This window comes from Abrus precatorius, unplaced genomic scaffold, assembly GCF_003935025.1.
Source record: "Abrus precatorius isolate BTA unplaced genomic scaffold, Abrus_2018 Scaffold8, whole genome shotgun sequence".
In the NCBI taxonomy this organism is placed as follows: Eukaryota; Viridiplantae; Streptophyta; class Magnoliopsida; order Fabales; family Fabaceae; genus Abrus; species Abrus precatorius.
The window spans coordinates 27,648,463-27,668,581 of record NW_020874428.1 but is presented as its reverse complement, the minus strand read 5'-3'; the positions used below and the strand labels follow the sequence as shown (position 1 = coordinate 27,668,581).

The following is a 20,119-nucleotide window of genomic DNA, read 5'->3' as shown; positions in this document are numbered from 1 at the left end:
ATGCTCATCAGCATAAAATAAGACTACTAAATTAGTTTTAGGTTATGAAATCAAACTAATTTTAGACTACCGTAGTAGTCTTCGTCAACCATACCATTAAGGTATAACTCAGAAATATAGAATTTTAAAAGCATACCATAAATTCAAGAGCACTTTACTAATATAAGATAAAAGGTTTTTCTAATCAATGTCGTAAGATAAATGTTTAATAAATTAAAAATGTAATAAAAATCATATTAAAGTTGTATTTATGATCATTTTAAAAAAATTTAAATTTTTTTTACAAATGATTACTATATAGCAAACAATCCAAATAATTATACAACAACACCATCACCAAATTTTATCTCATCGGTTACGTGAATCACACCGCACCATAAGCTCTATAAAAAAAAAATTTTAAAATCTAATTAACTAAAACATCTCATTTAATAACTTCAGTTTTTTTTAGTTTTTTTCAATTCTTTTTTAATGGACTAAAAGTCATATAATCTACTCTCTTTTATGACGCTGCTAAAAGTTTTCTTTATGCATAACCGAATCATTAGATATACTACTTTAATATTATCTCTTATATTATTATTTTATATCATATTCTCTTTGGTGTCTCCATTTATCTACCTTTAACATTTTCATTTCTGTTATTTGTAATTTTTTATTCACATTGTTTCTTTAAAATCTAACATTTATTACTATATAGGATAGCTATTCATATAACAATATGAAGTTCTATACTTAAGCCATAAAATGCATTACTTCCCTGTAACAATTTAGTCCTAACATAATATCGTAATATCAACAAATTTTATGTTCACGGTCCGAAGACTTAACACAACCCTTCTCATTTACTTAGAGCTTCAGACGGGCACGAGGCTATAGACAAAGTTAGAATACTCTAAATAACTTAGTTATTATTATTTTTAATTATTATTATTTTTTTCGCTGTTGTGCAGGAAGCCCAAATCACCTCGTTTCAGCATTTGAAGACTTAAGTCTTCAATACACTTCAGTTCTTTGAAATACTTGCCACATATTCCTGTAGCAAACCTTGTCATTTCTATTTTGTACATGATCTACATATTGTCGATATCATTTAAGTTTTAACAGCCATTCCTGTAAGCAATTTTATGGTCGTTGGTTAAAAAGATACAAAGCATCAGCAATCACCTAAAATTTCTTGTTAATAATAGCAAATTAGTGAAGTAAGTTCAATGTATAAATTCCTGTCATGATGACAACTTAAAAATAAAAATAAGCAACTAGGTTTGATTAGCATTCTTATTTTCTGCTGAAATAATAAAAAAACCATTCATCCTTTTCCATTCCCAAAAGATAAGACTCAACAAGGATCATCTCTATCAGTTACATTTAAGTAAGTCATACATAAAATTTTATTTATAAAATATTATATTAAATATTGTGTTAAAAAAATTGCTGGAAATATCAGCTAACTCAAATAAATTGAGATTGCTCTCACATTCACTGTATAAATAATTAAGGAAAAAAATTATCCTCCTTAAAGATTAAAATTCAAATTAGAAAAATTAAGCAAATGCCATTTATTTTTAAAAATAATTTGATTTTGTGATCGTTTAAAAAAATAATCACTATTTTTTCATATAGTCTGTCAAAAAATTTAATTGATCCTTATATAACAAATGTTTTGCCTACGATATTATACAAATAAATACTAGTTTTTAATAGAAAGCAAATACAATAGTAAAATGTTTTCAATAATTTATTTTATACAACACTTTCTATAATCACTATTTTCTTATTTATTTTATTTATTACATAATAAAGTATAAATATAATTTCCCATTTGATAATACTTTCTCTGCTCTATTTTATAAGACATCTTTAATTAAATGACATCAGAATCATAATAAAACAGATTGTTTATAATTTATTCAGTTTTACCCTTACATGGTACACTCCTGCTACATATAAGAGTCTGTCCTTCCATGCTCTCTGTTGTGCCGTTAATATTCTTGAAAATATTACCTTAGTATAGATAATGTAATTTAAATAGAATATACTATTTCAAAAGGGAGTGAGGAAGGATGCATTGCAATATGCAACAGCGACTAATATGACTGTCTCAAATATTTGTCTTTAAATAAGACTTACATATAAAAATAAAAATAGTACACTAACATTGTATAAAACAAAAATCGCTTGTTCAGTAGGGTCTTCAACTAGTCCTCATCCTCACTTTACAAGAGGACTTGGTTATTTACAAATAAAAAAACCAAAATAAATATAATAAAAAATAACATCTTAAGCTGCACAAACGGGAGCCTTTCCGCTAACTATGGGCCTGACATTAGAACATTTAGCAACTGTTGGAGCTCCATTGAATGTAAGAGCAACATCAATCAGTTGCACACCCTCACATGGTACACCCCTGCTGCATACAAGAGTCACTCCTTCCTTGCTCTTTGATGTGCCCTTAATATTCTTGAACACAATTTTACTTATCTTTATTTTTGAGGGAATCTAAGCCATTGCAACCATAAACCAAAATAAGATTAAGGATTAGAATATTAGTTGTTTGAAATTTAAAGAATAGAAACTCTAGCATGATTATAAAGAGGGTAATGAATAAAGATATGTTTTAATTTTAAGATAGCTCTTGGTTAAACGTGTACCTGCTTTGAACATTGATTCCAAGGACAGTACTCTTGGTCAATGATAATTGGGTTCAAGACATTAACCATTGTAATATCTTCAACATGCATATCAGTAATGGGAGAAGTTCCTGGGGCACTAGGCCATGTCTTGATCCTTATACCATTGTCAGTATTTGTCAAGGTGCAATTCTTGACTAAAAGATGTTCCACAGACTCTTCATTTACATACTTTCCAAGGCTTCCAACACTAATGCCATGGCCAGGTCCACAATTCACGTTTTGAATAGTTATTTGTCTGCTGCCATCTCCGATTGAGATACAATCATCACCCGTTGCAATGTTGGTGTTAAGAATTTTCACATCAGTTGATCTTCCCAAGTGGATCCCATCGGTGTTGATGCTGTTACCAGGAGCACTGACGATGAAGCCATCAAATGTGACATTGGTGCACCCCAAAACATTGACATGAAAATTTTTGCTGTCCTTAGAAGTTATGTCGCGAATAATTGAATGCTTTATGAAGTTGAAACCAAAATTCTGTTGACATTTCACATGAAACTCAATACATTAGCATGTTATGTAAATATGCAGTTATATGACAATAGTCAAATGGCTACATATTATTTCCTTACCATGGAACGCCTCTTGCAATTCTTGTTTGTTCCACAGTCATTTTCTTTCCAAGATCTTGCCCCTTGACCATCAAAAGTGCCTTTACCTGATATGGTTAAAAAGTCAACATATCCAAATTTGACCCATTGATAAGCATCGTGGAGTGCATTTGGGTCAGCTGGTGCTTGAATGGTTCCATCAACTTGAACTTCAATGGGAGCCTTACAAGGACCTTTTACATCTATTTCATTCATCCTGTATGTCCCACGTGGAATCAGAATTTTGCTTGGAGTTGTTGATACACATGCTACTTTCCAAGCACTCGTGAAAGCCTTAACACATACAAAATGAAAATCAAATGCAAGATAACAACAACAATTATAATGATAATCAATGTAGTTTTCTAATATTTGAATTTTGAGTATATTCAATAGAATTTTACCTGTGTTATATCTGTGTTTGGTTTTCCACCAAATTTGTTTATATTAATGATAGTTGACTGGGCTATACCAAAGATAGCCAGCAACAAGAACAATGTAATCGTCGCAATGTTCAACTTCATGGTCATGTTGATTACTGTTGAACTTTGTTTTTGCACTTCTAAACAATGAATGTTGTTTCTAAAATACTGTGGAACAGTATTTATATTTGAATTGTGAAGCTTAAAGCCGCTAACAATGTAAACAAAGTACTACAAAGTAATTTCGTCCATGCAAATGGTGTGGTTGAGCTTGTCGATCGCTATTAATGGCAATTCATTAGATAACACTAATTTGTAACCAATTTGCCTTATATAACCTTTACCAATATAATTCGCAGAATGACTTAAGATTTAGTCTGTAATTCTTGGAAAGCCGAAATTAGACTTACATATTGAAGAACAAATAACGAATTGTCATTACTTTGAGCAAGAAAGAGTACCCTCAGTAGTAACATCCCTTTATCAACCATAAACTTAACTTGTCACCATGTCCAACTAATTGAGGTATAAATCAAGTTCATCCTCCTTTTAGTGAAAATAATAAGAAGAAGAATATTAGTTTAAGAGTTTAGTTTGAAATTTGTTAAAATAATAAATAATTATTATAACTGATTAGCCGATAAATGACATGTATACATGTTTTCAACAGATTTATGTTATTATAAATAATATATAGCTACATCTATATTTGATTTCCATGACTAATTTATTCTTAAGATTTCATCTTTATCAAAGTAAACAATTTGGAGGAATTAAATAGAATAGCTTATGAATATTAAAAAATAATTATATTTATAATTTTATCTTTGTATTATAAATTTAACTTTTTTACTTTTGAAAGAACGTATTTCACAGGAAAATGTCCGTCTCATTAGACTGTTACTTCTCTTTTCTAAATTATTTTATATCTCTTTGATACTATCATTAAAATTTATTAATATAATATGACAAATTAATTTTTATACGTTGTAACATAAAGTATACTAAAAGTTTTAGGGTATGAAATCAAACTAATTTTAGATTACGCAGTAGTCTTCGTTAACCATAACATTAAAGTATAACTCAGAAATATAGAATTTTAAAAGTATACCATAAATTCAAGAATACAAGATTTTTCTAATCAATGTCTTAAGATAAATGGTTAATAAATTAAAAAATAAAAAATGTAATAAAAAATTATATTAAAAATACATTTAAAATTACGGTTAAATTGTATTCATGATTAATATTTTTTTTAAAAATTTAAATTTTTTTAACAAATGATTAGTATTTAATATATATATATATATATATATATATATATATATTTATGCAAGCAATTCAAATAACTATACAACAACACCGTTACCAAACTTTATCTCATTAAGTAAAGTCGGTTAGGTGAATCGTATAACTCTATTAAGCTCTATAAAAATAAAATTTTAAAAATTTTATTAATTAAAATATCTCATTTAATAACTTCATATTTTTATAATTTTTTTTAACGGACTAAGAGTCATGCAATCTACTCTCCTTTATAACGCTATTAAAGGTTTTATTTGCATACGACTAAATCACTATATGTGTTACTTCAATATTCTTCATATGTCCATTTATCTACCTTAACATTTTCATTTTTGTTATTTGTAATTTTTTGTTCACGTTATTTCTTTAAAATCTAACATTCACTACTAACATGAAAATCTATACTTTAAGTCATATAGCGCATTGCTTAATTTCTAATAACAATTTAGTCCTAACATAATATCATGTAAGTTATATAAAAGATTTCGACAAATTTTGTGATAATTATCCGAAGACCTAACATAACCCTTCACTTTTACTCAAACTGTTGTGCAGAAATCTCAAATCACCTCGTTTCAGCAATTGAAGATTTAAGTCTTCAATACACTTCTATTCTTCAAAATACTTGCCACATATTCCTGTAGGAAACCTTGTCATTTCTATTCTGTACATGATCTACAATATTGTTGATATCATTTAAGTTTTAACAACCATTTTATGGTTTTAAGTAAAAAAATATACAAAGAGTCAACAATCATCTAAAATTTATGGTTAACGATAGCAAATTAGTGAATGTTATGCCAGAAATGAGTTTTTGAAGTGTTAACTTAGATAGCAGTTAGTAAAAATAACTTTGTAACTATACATTTAGAGAGCGATTCTCTATTAACCGCTCTCAGATCTATACTTTTGAGAGCGGCTCTCAGAACTATACTTCTGAAAGCAGTTCTATATTAACTGCTCTCTAAAGTCACATATTGGAGAGTGATTAATAAAGAACCGTTCTCTAAAGTCATTAAAATTATTTATAAATGAAACAAGCTCAACGCATTTCTTCTTCTTAGCTAACAAAGTTAGTCTCTTTTACTATAAGTTTTTTTCATCTTCTCTGCTCTCTTATGTTCTCTTTATCTTTTCTATTAATCTACTCTCTTTATCTTCTCTCACTAACAAATTAGTTTTTTTTCCACATTTGTAAGTATCTCTTCATTCTCTGTTAGCCTGCTCTCTTCATCTTTTATGTGCTAACAATTAATTTTTTCAATATCTGTAGGTACCTCTTTATTCTTTGTTAGCATGCTCTCTTCATATTTTCTACGCTAATAAATTGATTTTTTTTTCACATGTGTAGATACTTTTTCATTCTTTCTTTTTTTCTTCTTTTCTTTGTTAACAGTGAATCATCTATTCTCTTCCTTTCTTTTTTCTTTCTATTAACGTTAAAAATTATCCTACTAATTTTTTCTTTTTTTCTTTTTTATGTTTGGTTCATATAGATATGGACTGTTTGGTTAACACCAAATGTATAAATTCAAGATTCAATTTTGATTTGTGATAAAAATGAAGAAAACTCAAAGAAATTAATTTTAAATTTTGATTTAAACGTAATAATAAATTAATTTTACTTTGCATCAGAAAACTAAAAAAAAAAAATCAATTTCAAATTTCAGATTCGCGGTCTACATTTATACTTACCGGTCTCTAATCTTAAGTTTTAAGAGCAATTGTTTAACCGCTCTCTTAAATATAACACATCAGATAGCGCAAGATTTTAGAACAGTTCTAAACGCTCTTAAATTAAAATGGAACGGCTCTCACATCTCCATTCTGGCGTAGTGGAAATAAGTTTAATGTATAATTTCTGGTCATGATAGCAACTTAAAAATAAAAATGAGCAACTAGGTTTGATTAGCATTCTTATTTTTTGCTGAAATAATAAAAAAACCATTCATCCTTTTCCATTCCCAAAAGATAAGATCCAATAAGGATCATCTCTATCAGTTACATTCAAGTAAGGCATACATAAAATTTTATTAATAAAAAATATTATATTAAATATTGTGTTAAAAAAATTGCTCCAAATATCTGCTAACTCAAATGAATTGAGATTACTCTCACATTCACTGTATAAATAAGACAAATTAAGAAGAAGCCATTTATTTTTAAAAATAATTTGATTTGTGACCCTTTAAAAATATAACCAATAATTTTTCATATAGTCTGTCAAAAAATTTAATTGATCCTTGTATAACAAATGTTTTGCCTATGATATCAAACATATAAATACTAATTTTTAATGAAAAGCAAATACAATAGTAAAATGTTTTCAATAATTTATTTTATACAACACTTTCTATAATCACTATTTTCTTATTTATTTTATTTATTACATAATAAAGTATAAATATAATTTCCCATTTGATAATACTTTCTCTGCTCTATTTTATAAGACATCTTTAATTAAATGACATCCGGATCATAATAAAACAGATTGTTTATAGTTTATTCAGTTTTACCCTTACATGGTACACTCCTGCTACATATAAGAGTCTGTCCTTCCATGCTCTCTGCTGTGCCGTTAATATTCTTGAAAATATTACCATAGTATAGATAATGTAATTTTAAATAGAATATACTATTTCAAAAGGGAGTGAGGAAGAATGGATTGCAATATGCAACAGCGACTAATATGACTGTCTCAAATATTTGTCTTTAAACAAGACTTACAGATAAAATAAAAATAGTACACTAACATTGTATAAAACAAAAATCGCTTGTTCAGTAGGGTCTTCAACTAGTCCTCATCCTCACTTTACAAGAGGACTTGGTTATTTACAAATAAAAAAACCAAAATAAATATAATAAAAAATAACATCTTAAGCTGCACAAACGGGAGCCTTTCCGCTAACTATGGGCCTGACATTAGAACATTTAGCAACTGTTGGAGCTCCATTGAATGTAAGAGCAACATCAATCAGTTGCACACCCTCACATGGTACACCCCTGCTGCATACAAGCGTCACTCCTTCCTTGCTCTTTGATGTGCCCTTAATATTCTTGAACACAATCTTACTTATCTTTATTTTTGAGGGAACCTAAGCCATTGCAACCATAAACCAAAGTAAGATGAAGGATTAGCTAGACGATTAGTTGTTTGAAATTTAAAGAATAGAAACTCTAGCATGATTATAAAGAGGGTAATGAATAAAGATATGTTTTAATTTTAAGATAGCTCTTGGTTAAACGTGTACCTGCTTTGAACATTGATTCCAAGGACAGTACTCTTGGTCAATGATAATTGGGTTCAAGACATTAACCATTGTAATATCTTCAACATGCATATCAGTAATGGGAGAAGTTCCTGGGGCACTAGGCCATGTCTTGATCCTTATACCATTGTCAGTATTTGTCAAGGTGCAATTCTTGACTAAAAGATGTTCCACAGACTCTTCATTTACATACTTTCCAAGGCTTCCAACACTAATGCCATGGCCAGGTCCACAATTCACGTTTTGAATAGTTATTTGTCTGCTGCCATCTCCGATTGAGATACAATCATCACCCGTTGCAATGTTGGTGTTAAGAATTTTCACATCAGTTGATCTTCCCAAGTGGATCCCATCGGTGTTGATGCTGTTACCAGGAGCACTGACGATGAAGCCATCAAATGTGACATTGGTGCACCCCAAAACATTGACATGAAAATTTTTGCTGTCCTTAGAAGTTATGTCGCGAATAATTGAATGCTTTATGAAGTTGAAACCAAAATTCTGTTGACATTTCACATGAAACTCAATACATTAGCATGTTATGTAAATATGCAGTTATATGACAATATTCAAATGGCTATATATTATTTCCTTACCATGGAACGCCTCTTGCAATTCTTGTTTGTTCCACAGTCATTTTCTTTCCAAGATCTTGCCCCTTGACCATCAAAAGTGCCTTTACCTGATATGGTTAAAAAGTCAACGTATCCAAATTTGACCCATTGATAAGCATCGTGGAGTGCATTTGGGTCAGCTGGTGCTTGAATGGTTCCATCAACTTGAACTTCAATGGGAGCCTTACAAGGACCTTTTACGTCTATTTCATTCATCTTGTATGTTCCCCTTGGAATCAGAATTTTGGTTGGAGTTGTTGATACACATGCTTCTTTCCAGGCACTCGTGAAAGCCTTCACACATACAAAATGAAAATCAAATATAAGCTAATAACAACAACAATGTAGTTTTCAATCATTTGGATTGAGTAAATTCAATAAGATTTTACCGTTGTTATATCTGCGTTTGGATTTCCACCAAATTTATTTATATTAATGACAGTTGATTGACCTATACCAAAAATAGCCAACAAGAAGAACAATGTAATTGTTGCAGTGTTCGACTTCATGTTCATGCTGATTATTGTTGAACTTTGTTTTCTTGCACTTTTAAACGATGAATGTTGCTTTTAAAATACTGTGGAACAGTATTTATATTTGAATTGTGAAGTTGAAAGCCGCTAACAACGTAAACGAAGTTCTAGCAAAGTAATTTCGTGCATGCAAATGGTGTGGTTGAGCTTGTCACTATTAATGGAAAATCATTAGTTAACACTAATTTGTAACTAATTTGCCATATATAACCTGATAGCCTATGAATATTTAAAATATACATCTATGTATTGTAAATTTAATATTTTTACTTTTGTAAGAACGTATTTTGAAAAAAAGTCGTCATTCTCATTAAACTGTTACTTCTCTTTTCGAAACTATTTTATATCTCTTCGATACTACCATTAACATTTAGTAATATACTATATCAAATTATTTTGTATACTTTGTAACATAAGGTAAATTCGTTAGCAGAAAATAAAATTACTAAATTATTTTTAGGTTACGAAACCAAACTAATTTTATACTACTTACTAAATTATTTTTATACTACCATTAACTTATAATTCGAAAATATAGAATTTTAAAAGTATACCATAAATTCAAGAGCACTTTACTAATATAAAAAGATAAAAGTTTTTTCTAATCAATGTCCTAAGATAAATGGTTAATAAATTAACAAATAAAAATTTAATAAAAATCATCTTAAAAAATACACCTAAAATTACAATAAAATTGTATTCATGATCATTTTTAATAAAATATTTTTTAAAATATTTTATCCCATTATGATTAGTACTTTTAGAAAAATGTAAATAGGCAAGCAATCGAGCATACTATGAATTACTTTATTATTATTATTATTATTATTAGTATTTGTTTCGCTGTTGTAGCACAAGAATCCCAAATCACCTCGTTTCAGCAATTGAAGAAGTCTTCAATACACTTCTATTTTTCAAAATACTTGCCATATACCCGTAGGAAACCTTGTGATTACTATTTTATACATGATCTATATATAATATTGTTGATATCCTTTACGTCTCAACTACTATTCCTGTAAGCAGTTTTATGGTCGTAGGTAAAATAGATACAAAGCAAAGATCAACAATCATAAAAAATTTCTTGTTAAATAGCAAATTAGTGAAATAAGTTCAATGTATAGTTTTCTGTCATGATGACAACTTAAAAACAAAAATGAGCAACTAGGTTTGATTAGCATTCTTATTTTCTGCTGAAATAATAAAAAACCATTCATCCTTTTCCATTCCCAAACGCTAAGACCCAACAAGGATCATCTCTATCAGTTGCATTTAAGTAAGTCTTACATAAAATTTTATTTATAAAAAATACAACACTTTCTATAATATTATTTTTGTAAATTTTTGTTATCATATTAACGATCTTATCATTTATCTTTCTCCTTATTTGTTTTATTTATTACATAAAGAAGTATAAATATAATTTCTCATTTGATAATACTTTCTCTAGTCTATTATATAAGACATTTTTGTCTAAATGGCACAGGTCATTTTTAAAACAAAATTTAATATTATTGGACCTAATTCAACTATCAATATTTATCTTTTTTAATTTTAATTTAGGATCTCACCAGCTTTATTTGTTAAGAATAAAGAAAAAAATAAGAGTCATAAAAATGTTTTTGCGTAATGAACATATTTTACAAGTTGGAAAACAAAATCTATTAGTAAGAAAAAGTGGAATTGATGAGATAATCTAAAGAATCGTAAATAATTAGAAGAAATGACAGTGAGAATGAGATATGACGCGTGGAGTTTGGACAGAAAGAGGCATATGAACAACTCACCTTGCTTTTCTCATTCCCAAAATAACCATTTCGCATATCGAACGCACAAACATGGAATGCAACACAACCGTCTCCTTCAATTCATAACCCCTTTCCATGCAAATGCAAATGCCAATGCAAAACCCTAATCACATTGCAATTTGGCATCCAATTAATTAGGAGATATGAAGAAAGGCCTTTTCAAGCAAAAGCCCAAAACACCAGTGGAGCTTGTGCGCCACGCGCGAGAACTTCTCATTTTTGTCGACAACAAAACCGGAACTTCTCGTGAAAGCAAGCGCGAAGAGAAGGTGCTTTAATTCTCTTTCGCATCTCATCAATTTATCATATCGTATGTATCTTTTCATATTATACATATATATACATTTCAAATGCGTTAATTGCAGCTTTCAGAACTAAGCAAAACCATATTCGAGATAAGGACCTGTCTCTATGGAAACGGTGAATCGGAGCCAAATCCCGATGCATGTACTCAGATCACTATCGAGTTTTTCAGAGAGGACACGTTTCGCCTTCTTATCCTCTCTCTGCCCAATCTCAAACTCGGGGTAATTTTATCGTAACTCTTAAATCTCGTCGTCGTTTTCTCTGATATGCTTCGTTTGCATGAGAATTCGTGTCTGTTTATTAGGCTCGTCAAGATGCGACTCACGTGATTGCAAATTTGCAAAGGCAACGAGTTAATTCGCGACTAGTTGCTTCTCAGTATCTGGAAAACAACTTGGATATTGTGGATATGGTGCTGCATGCGTGAGTTTTCTGCTATGAAATTGAGATTTGAAATGTTGTTTTGTAATTTCCTTGCGCTTTATAAATGGTTGATGAATGTTTGTTTTGTTAGCTATGAAGAAGGTGGTGACATTGCTTTGACATATGGTGCGGTTGCAAGGGAGTGCATGCGCCACCAGTGCGTAGCGAGGTAGGCAATTTAAATTATCTGTTCATAATTAATTAATTAAGCTATTGAGGTTTCCATCGTGAGTGTGTTCACATTACATTCTTGGTATTATGGCGTTTGGCGTGGATGTTCCTCATTCTGATTTTTGGAGATATCTATTTAGAATGAGGATCATAATTCTTATTGATGTCAATAGGCTTGATGCTTGTTATGTTACTTTTCGTGGATTTAAAGGGAAAAAAAAACGTAATAGCGTCACATAGAAATTTTAATTTCCAATTCCCTTTTCTTGTTCCTCGTATAAATTCTGACGAGCTTAATTTATGTTTCTCAGGCATGTCTTGGAATCAGAGCACATGAAGAAGTTTTTTGAATTCGTTCAACTACCAAATTTTGAAATAGCATCAGATGCTGGTGCAACTTTTAAAGTTGGGTGTGGTTATGATACTATATCCTTTAATTCCATTCACACAAATCATGTTTTCTCACTGCTGTTTGCGTATTCTTTTACTTGGAAGGAAGTTCCAAAACATATCTATAACTTATTGTGAACATATCACATTTGTTATTCTATTACGGATACTTGAGCAAAAGGGATAAATATGTATGAGTGACAATGTATTTTTCTTCTTGTGCATCTTGTATCCGTCCGTTCTCAACGACATCCAAACAAATAATATTTTTAAACTAGCCTGGCTTAAATTGACTTGACTTGGCGTATCTATGCGAAGAACTCTTTGTATTTGGGACTCTGTTTTAATAGAATTATTTTGTATGGATACTATATAGGTTTGATGACTAAAACTGATACCAACATATTGTTTGAATATGAACTCAAAATTTGTCAATACCGTAGAGACGATCTGTCATTTCATCCGTGCTCAAGATAGTAAACTCTGATTGCTAGGGTGTTGTCATATGAATATGATCTGTTGCATATTGAGTCCTGGGTGCCACTATTTTGCTCTAATTTATAGCAAATTCATAAACATGAAAGCTGATGTATTCCCCTGATTGATGTACGCAGGAGCTATTAACAAGGCATAAGTCTACTGTCGCGGAATTTCTTTCTAAAAATTATGACTGGGTAAGTGCGCCATACAAAGTCTACTATTTATTTCATGCAGTAGGTACATATATTTGTTATCTGCAACTTAGAAAATGTAAAAGCAATCAAGGCTACAGAAGAGGGACAGAGTTTTCCCGTCATTATTTTAGCAACCAACCCGTTAGTGTAAGCATAAATTAGTCAATTCAGCTTTACAAAGAGTTCACTCGTGATGAATTCGTGGCTTCCTTGGCGGAATGTAAGGTTTCGCACCTTATAGATAATGTCAACATGGTCAATTTAAATAATTGAAGTCATTGCTTCTTTTATAGTCTACAAATTTATTCTACAATAAGTAATTCGATTGTTTTCGTCCAAAATTACAAAAAATTTTAAGTTTTATGTTTTACCAATATTTTGTGATATTATCAGCTAAAATATTTTACTCTCTGGTTGGCAGTTTTTTAAAGAGTACAATCAGCTGCTTGAATCTACCAGTTATTTCACTAGAAGACACGGTATAAAGGTATAGATTGATAAATCCGTATAATGAGGATGCACAGTCATTATTTCTTTTAGTCCTACACTTATTTTTACTTTCGTCGTGTCTTTCTTTGCCTTTTGACCCTATTTCATCATCTATGCTATGAAATAACATTGGTTGCCCATTTTATTTGTTTGCATCCAATCACAACATTCTTTACCCATTCTGCCATTTTAATAAACTTATGTTTCGAAATTCGACATATGTTGATAAACAATATAATTAAACACTTGTTCAATAAGAGGTTATCATATAAAATTGATGAGAACTTATGTCATAAGCGTTTAATTCAACAAGCTTGTTTGGATAAGCTTTATACCCAGTTTCTTTGGTGTTTCGAAGACTGTCCTAATCATAGTAACCAAATATGCTACAGTTATTGGGGGATATGCTATTGGATCGCTCGAATTCTGCAGTAATGGTCAGATATGTGAGCTCGTTAGGTAACATGAGGATCCTCATGAATCTCCTAAGAGTACGCTTTCTCCTACACACTCATTTTTTCAGACTTGCAAAACTTAAAATAAAAGTACTTATTTATTCATTTTTTTTTTTTACCTTCTTAATTTGCAGGATTCTAATAAGACAATTCAACTCGACACTTTTCACGTTTTCAAGGTGAGGAATGGAGAACGTGTTTATTTCTTTATACGTTCTTTTAAATTCAGCGTTCTTAGCTTGAAATTAATTATTTTTAATTTATTTATGGTGTTGCAGCTATTTGTTGCAAATCAAAATAAGCCTCCTGAGATTGTCGGCATACTTGTTACAAACAAACATAAGCTTCTGCAATTTTTGGGCAACTTCAATACTGACAAAGGTATAAAATATACTGCTTCACTTCTAATATATAATATTTCGATTTGTAATTAGTCGCGTGAGTTAGATTTTAACTTTGCAGCGGACGAGCAATTTCAAGCAGATAAACAACAAGTAATTAGCGAGATAATCGCTCTTCAACACAAGGATCGTCCATGTACATCTCTGGACAATTGTGAAGTGTCATGTTGAGTACTTCGTACCCGAATTTCCAGTTATCTTCCACTTTCTGAGTCCCACTTTACTATGTGATAATGTGAAGTCTCGTTGGCTCGCTTGCTTCTTTTCTTTGGCACATGTCATGCCCGCGGGCAAGAATTAAATATAACTTCAATGTAAATAGAAGATACATGGGATTTTGACTAACTTATTAATTGATTTATTTATTATTTATTTTTTATTTACTATTCTATTTATATACTTTTTTTGGTCCATACATATATTGTGTAGTAAAACATTTGTTTTGGAGTAATATCTTTTAATTGGGAAAAAGTTTTGAATAGCACTCCAATATTTTCCAACAAACTATTCTTACCATTAAAATAAATTGATATTTTTGTCAAAGACAAATTACGATGTTATATATTTAATAAACCTTTTATTTTACAAGAATATAATATTCTAGGAACGGTAATTACAACTTGGGACTAATGCAATTAAAATCGCATTTTGCCAGTCTCAAAGCATTTACTTGGCTGAAATTAACTTTTTAAATGAGCATTTTAAAAATTATAGCTCATGAATTTGGTTCCATCGGACTGTTTCGTTTTAAAAAATATTTTATTTTTATTTTTAATTATAAAATTATCATCTTATTTTTAACAATTTGTAAAAGAATTAAAAACTAACTTTTTTTGTTGTTGTTTCTTATACAAGTATTTAAAAATAAAATAAACATAAAGAATCAATTTTGTAATTTAAAATGAAAATAAATATTTTAAAGCTAAACAACCCCTAAATATAATTGGCTTTAAACGAAGGAATTTAAGTTTTAAAATTTTACTCGTTGTGAATGATTTATAAGTAAATTATTATTTATCACAATATATATATATATATATGTATATATAATGATTCTTACAGAATTTCAAAGGAGTTAATTCCAAAACGTGAACTACGATTTGCATAAAAAATAAATTGATAAGTTTTTTACTCAAATAAAATTTGCTTTTTATATATCTCGTGAATGTTAGGTTCGACTTGTTTTAGTTTGGTAAAATAGTTCAAAGTTGCATATTTTGATAAAATTATAGATAGATTATACTGATACTGTTTGTGGGGGGAGCGGGGCAGCCCAAAGGGACATGTGGTCTTGTAAGGTCAATTGGCCTCTCTATCTCTCCATGTCTAACATTTTCTTCTGAAACAAAATAACTTCTCAATTATGAGTATTGTACTTTTTCTGAAAGAAATTATTAGTTTTACATAATTCTCATTTAAATAATAATTCTTTTTCTCTGTCACTAATGAATGAGTATTTGCTTGCTGAGAGAAAAAAATTATTAAGGAGAGTTTTTTAGCCTGACGGAAAAGAAAAAAAAAAAGCGCATAAACACAGAATTGTCTCCTTACTTACCCAAAAAATAGTGGCGTTGACAATGTGTGTGTGTGTTAAGAGTTTGGAATTCAAGTTATAAACATAAAAAGTGATCAGTGACATTTGCTTAGAATAAGATAGAAGATGGAATTTCTGAACTGAAATGATTATGGCATAACTTGAAAGCCAAGCACAATACAATATGCAAACATCAATCCACCGTATCTCGTGAAGATAACAGTACAATAAAAAGAGGTAGCCGCACTCGACATAATAATATCTCATTTGATACTAAATTGTTGTGTACCACATTGTTGGATCATATAATTGTTTTAAAACCAATCAAAATGTCCCAATCAACCCAAATGCCCATTTCTACCAAACGCACAAACACTATTGTCTTTCCTTCAAAGCCAAGCTCTAACCATTATCACTTACGTGCTCAAAATCCATAATGGCACATTACACTCTTCCCCCTCAAGACATCATTACAAAACACAAAATGGTTAACAAAAAGCTACCTATAGCAAACCAACCTCTCCATTGATCACCACAATTCTCCATCATGCTTCTTTTTTACCTCTCCCTCCTCATCCCACTTTGTTCCCTTCCCCACATTGCATTCTCATCCCATTGCACCACAGAAACCACCACAAAAACATTCCAAAAATGCATGAACCTTCCAACACAACAAGCCTCCATAGCATGGACATTCCACCCCCACAATTCAACCTTAGAACTGGTCTTCTTTGGCAGCTTCATATCACCTTCTGGCTGGGTCGGGTGGGGCATCAACCCCACATCGCCGGAGATGACCGGAACACGTGCCTTAATAGCCTTTCCGGACCCAAACTCCGGCCAAATAGTCCTTCTACCATATATCCTTGACCCAACAGTGAAGCTTCAAAAATCTCCACTACTCTCTCGCCCACTTGACATCCACCTCCTCTCCTCCACCGCCGCCATGTACGGTGGCAAAATGGCCACCGTACACAACGGCGCTGCCATACAAATCTTTGCAACGCTCAAACTCAGATCAAACAAAACGAAAATCCACCTTGTATGGAACAGGGGACTATACGTTCAGGGTTACTCACCTACCATTCATCCAACTACTTCTAACGATCTCTCTTCCATTGCCACCTTTGACGTGTTGTCAGGATCTTCAGGTCCTCAGCACACAGATTTGACGATGCTAAGAGTGATCCATGGCACCTTAAACGCCATCTCTTGGGGTATTCTCTTGCCAATGGGTGCCATCACCGCACGTTACCTTAGGCACATTCAAGCACTTGGCCCTACGTGGTTTTATGCTCATGCAGGTCACTTTCCATCTATCCTTTTAGTATCAACTTTCTAGTCGTTAATTTTTAAAATTTTTAAAATTTCATTTTTAAAAAGTTTTAAATAGAAATAAATAACCAAACAAAATTACGCATTATTGTTTCTGTGTGAGAAAAAAGAATTTCTGAAACTACTTTGATTTGGGGTTTTTTTCTTATTTTAATCCAAAATATTGTTAAAAAGACATAAAAATACTTTTTTCTTATTTTAACACTTTTTATAATCAATTTTTCTTTTTATTAGTCTTTTCACATCACTAATATTATATCTAGAAATAGGTTTAGATCACAAAAAAACTATCCTTATCAACAAAAACTCTCTCCTAATATCTAATGGCCTTAATCTTTTCTCAATTACAAAAAAAGGAATACATGATCATATAGAGGACTGAATTATTTTATTTTCATGCAGGAGTACAACTGTTTGCTTTCATTCTCGGAACTGCTGGTTTTGCCATCGGAATCCGGCTGGGGGAACTATCGCCGGGAGTGGAGTACAGGCTCCACCGGAAGCTTGGAATCGCAGTGTTTTGTCTTGGAGCTTTGCAGACGCTGGCATTGCTCTTTAGGCCAAACGCAAGGAACAAGTTCAGAAAGTATTGGAAATCGTATCACCACTTTGTTGGGTACTCTTGTGTGGTGCTTGGCTTTGTGAATGTGTTTCAAGGCTTTGAAGTGATGGGTGCCAGCAGGTCCTATGCCAAGTTGACTTATTGCTTACTACTTTCCACTCTCATTGGCGTTTCCATAGCTTTGGAAGTCAACTCTTGGGTTGTGTTCTGTCGGAAATCTAAGGAAGAGAAGTTGAGAAGAGATGGACTCATTGGAAGTCCTGACAAAGGGAGTGGCAGTGGCATTCACCATTGATTCTTTTCACATTCAATTAATCTTTCATTTTGGGTGCTTTATCTTCTTATTGCTTTTTTTAATTTTGTATCCAATCCCAACTTGATGTGCAATTTTAATGATTTTGAAACATACCTTAGCATCTTAAACATATATATATATATAATATAATGGGGAAATGTATTAAAGGCCACACCACCGAAGGAACTATTGATGCAATTCTTCAGTGAAGGTTTGGGAGCCATTAGAAGGATATGGCGCAAGAGGTATTGATGCATGCAAATTCCAAGTCAAATAATGCCTTTGGACCACCTCCAACTTAACTGGGGTGTTAGAAGGTAAAACATGACCCATCCCCATAATTCGTTCTGCTGAAGGAGAATTGGGATGAATTTGAGTTTTATAAATAAGATTTAGTGTTATTAGCAAAAAAAAAAAAAAAGAAGCTAATTTTGGGTTAGGTTTGAATTGTAGTTTGATCCAATGTAAAACAACAGTTAATTTAGAATTATAGTTGTTATCGGTTGATGATAAATATCTAAATTTCTTAATTTGAATTAATAACTTTTTGTACGACAAGATAATATATATTGTAATAATTTATTCTGAAGCGTTTTGTAAAACCTCTTTCAAATTTGATCTTTTAACTTTAAAATTGTATAACTTAAATGTGTATTATTATGTTCAAATTTATATAATGGAGATTAAGATTGGATTAAACTTGACAAGTAGAATAACAGTCATAGTGGTTTATAAAATGTTAAATACTATTCAAATAAGAATTACAAGTAAATTATACGAATGTGTTTTACAGAGAAAATAATAACACTTATTCATATATATATATACATGCTAATATTGGGACATAAAAGGAAAGACAAATCAAGTTAATATTTTGAAAACCGCGGTAGTAGCAAATCATTTTCAATGAATAAAAACTTTATAATATCTAAAACATTTTAAATTTTAAAATATTCTCTTGACAACAAATTATTATTATTATTTAATCCAAAAAACACTTAGTGTTAGCATTTATATATATTAATATAATATATATATATATATATATATTAATTTTATTAAAAAATTTATAGCCACTTAAAAAATGTATTATTTTAATAAAATTATTAATATATGTTTTTATTTTGTTTATTATATTTTATATATATTTTTAAAGGACTCTAATTTCCTATTTTGTTAAACAATCCTATATATATATATATATATATATAACGTGTGAAGTATGTAGATTAATGGCCAGTACCACACAAAAAGAAGGATCACGAGTCAAAAGAAAATTCCATATCTACTCCTCGTTGGAACTTGTAGGTTATTCGATATTCGCTGCTCCCCACCATCCAATTATTTACCCTTAATATTTCAAATAAGAGCTATAAAGAAATAACCAAAATGTAGAGACAGGGCGAATGAAGGAACATGGTAAGCATTTCGGGTGTGTAATTGTAAATGGCATAAATATTACTTACAAATGTTATTAAACAAGTACGGGTACCTTCCTTCGAGTATGTCCCTTTACAATATTTTCTTGGCTCAATTTGACGAAAGATGGTTAAGAATGAGAAATTTTACCAACATAGGAAGTTCACTTTATTCAATTTCATGTCTTTTTGTCAATGAAATATTACTCTCCAACATAAGCCAACAAAACTGATAGCAAGAATCTTTTTCACTATTAAAGCCAACATAAATTATATATATATATATATATATATATGTTTTGGTGATGCTTTGAAAGAAATTTGTAGTTTGACAAATATTTAAGGCAACTGGATTATAATATAATTTACTGTAAAGTATTCTGCTTTTACTCTATGTCAGTGTGTACTCTAAGATAGTTGAAATGTGAAAAA

General features: G+C 30.6%; 4 protein-coding genes across 4 annotated transcripts; 2 read left to right on the top strand and 2 right to left on the bottom strand.

The window, feature by feature from the left end:
- Positions 1-2,280: 2,280 nt before the first annotated feature.
- Positions 2,281-3,813, bottom strand: LOC113848287 (polygalacturonase-like). The gene is made up of 4 exons (XM_027477741.1): positions 3,688-3,813; positions 3,266-3,577; positions 2,652-3,170; positions 2,281-2,499 (listed from the first exon to the last, which is right to left on the bottom strand). Exons 1-4 carry the CDS (start codon positions 3,811-3,813, stop codon positions 2,281-2,283), a joined length of 1,176 nt encoding a protein of 391 aa, XP_027333542.1.
- Positions 3,814-7,886: 4,073 nt separating this feature from the next.
- Positions 7,887-9,402, bottom strand: LOC113848295 (polygalacturonase-like). The gene is made up of 4 exons (XM_027477750.1): positions 9,283-9,402; positions 8,876-9,187; positions 8,262-8,780; positions 7,887-8,105 (listed from the first exon to the last, which is right to left on the bottom strand). The coding sequence occupies exons 1-4, from the start codon at positions 9,400-9,402 to the stop codon at positions 7,887-7,889; spliced, it is 1,170 nt and encodes a 389-aa protein (XP_027333551.1).
- Positions 9,403-11,246: 1,844 nt separating this feature from the next.
- Positions 11,247-14,812, top strand: LOC113847137 (putative MO25-like protein At5g47540). Its single transcript, XM_027476029.1, has 11 exons — positions 11,247-11,503; positions 11,600-11,761; positions 11,845-11,963; positions 12,055-12,132; positions 12,446-12,539; positions 13,139-13,198; positions 13,620-13,685; positions 14,080-14,178; positions 14,277-14,321; positions 14,421-14,523; positions 14,605-14,812. The coding sequence occupies exons 1-11, from the start codon at positions 11,378-11,380 to the stop codon at positions 14,712-14,714; spliced, it is 1,062 nt and encodes a 353-aa protein (XP_027331830.1). The 5' UTR covers positions 11,247-11,377; the 3' UTR covers positions 14,715-14,812.
- Positions 14,813-16,624: 1,812 nt separating this feature from the next.
- On the top strand, positions 16,625-18,269 carry LOC113848330 (cytochrome b561 and DOMON domain-containing protein At2g04850). The gene is made up of 2 exons (XM_027477792.1): positions 16,625-17,381; positions 17,815-18,269. Exons 1-2 carry the CDS (start codon positions 16,625-16,627, stop codon positions 18,267-18,269), a joined length of 1,212 nt encoding a protein of 403 aa, XP_027333593.1.
- Positions 18,270-20,119: the final 1,850 nt, after the last annotated feature.

Excerpts from the sequence above, each read along its gene's own strand:
- LOC113848287 (XM_027477741.1), bottom strand. The coding sequence starts at position 3,813 with ATGACCATGAAGTTGAACATTGCGACGATTACATTGTTCTTGTTGCTG. Across the intron at positions 3,578-3,687 it reads CAAACACAGATATAACACAG|GCTTTCACGAGTGCTTGGAA; the intron begins GTAAAATTCTAT and ends GTATGTGTTAAG. Across the intron at positions 3,171-3,265 it reads ATTGCAAGAGGCGTTCCATG|AATTTTGGTTTCAACTTCAT; the intron begins GTAAGGAAATAA and ends AAATGTCAACAG.
- LOC113848295 (XM_027477750.1), bottom strand. The coding sequence starts at position 9,402 with ATGAAGTCGAACACTGCAACAATTACATTGTTCTTCTTGTTGGCTATT. Across the intron at positions 9,188-9,282 it reads CAAACGCAGATATAACAACG|GCTTTCACGAGTGCCTGGAA; the intron begins GTAAAATCTTAT and ends GTATGTGTGAAG. Across the intron at positions 8,781-8,875 it reads ATTGCAAGAGGCGTTCCATG|AATTTTGGTTTCAACTTCAT; the intron begins GTAAGGAAATAA and ends AAATGTCAACAG.
- LOC113847137 (XM_027476029.1), top strand. The coding sequence starts at position 11,378 with ATGAAGAAAGGCCTTTTCAAGCAAAAGCCCAAAACACCAGTGGAGCTT. Across the intron at positions 11,504-11,599 it reads AAAGCAAGCGCGAAGAGAAG|CTTTCAGAACTAAGCAAAAC; the intron begins GTGCTTTAATTC and ends CGTTAATTGCAG. Across the intron at positions 13,686-14,079 it reads CTAGAAGACACGGTATAAAG|TTATTGGGGGATATGCTATT; the intron begins GTATAGATTGAT and ends AATATGCTACAG.
- LOC113848330 (XM_027477792.1), top strand. The coding sequence starts at position 16,625 with ATGCTTCTTTTTTACCTCTCCCTCCTCATCCCACTTTGTTCCCTTCCC. Across the intron at positions 17,382-17,814 it reads GTGGTTTTATGCTCATGCAG|GAGTACAACTGTTTGCTTTC; the intron begins GTCACTTTCCAT and ends ATTTTCATGCAG.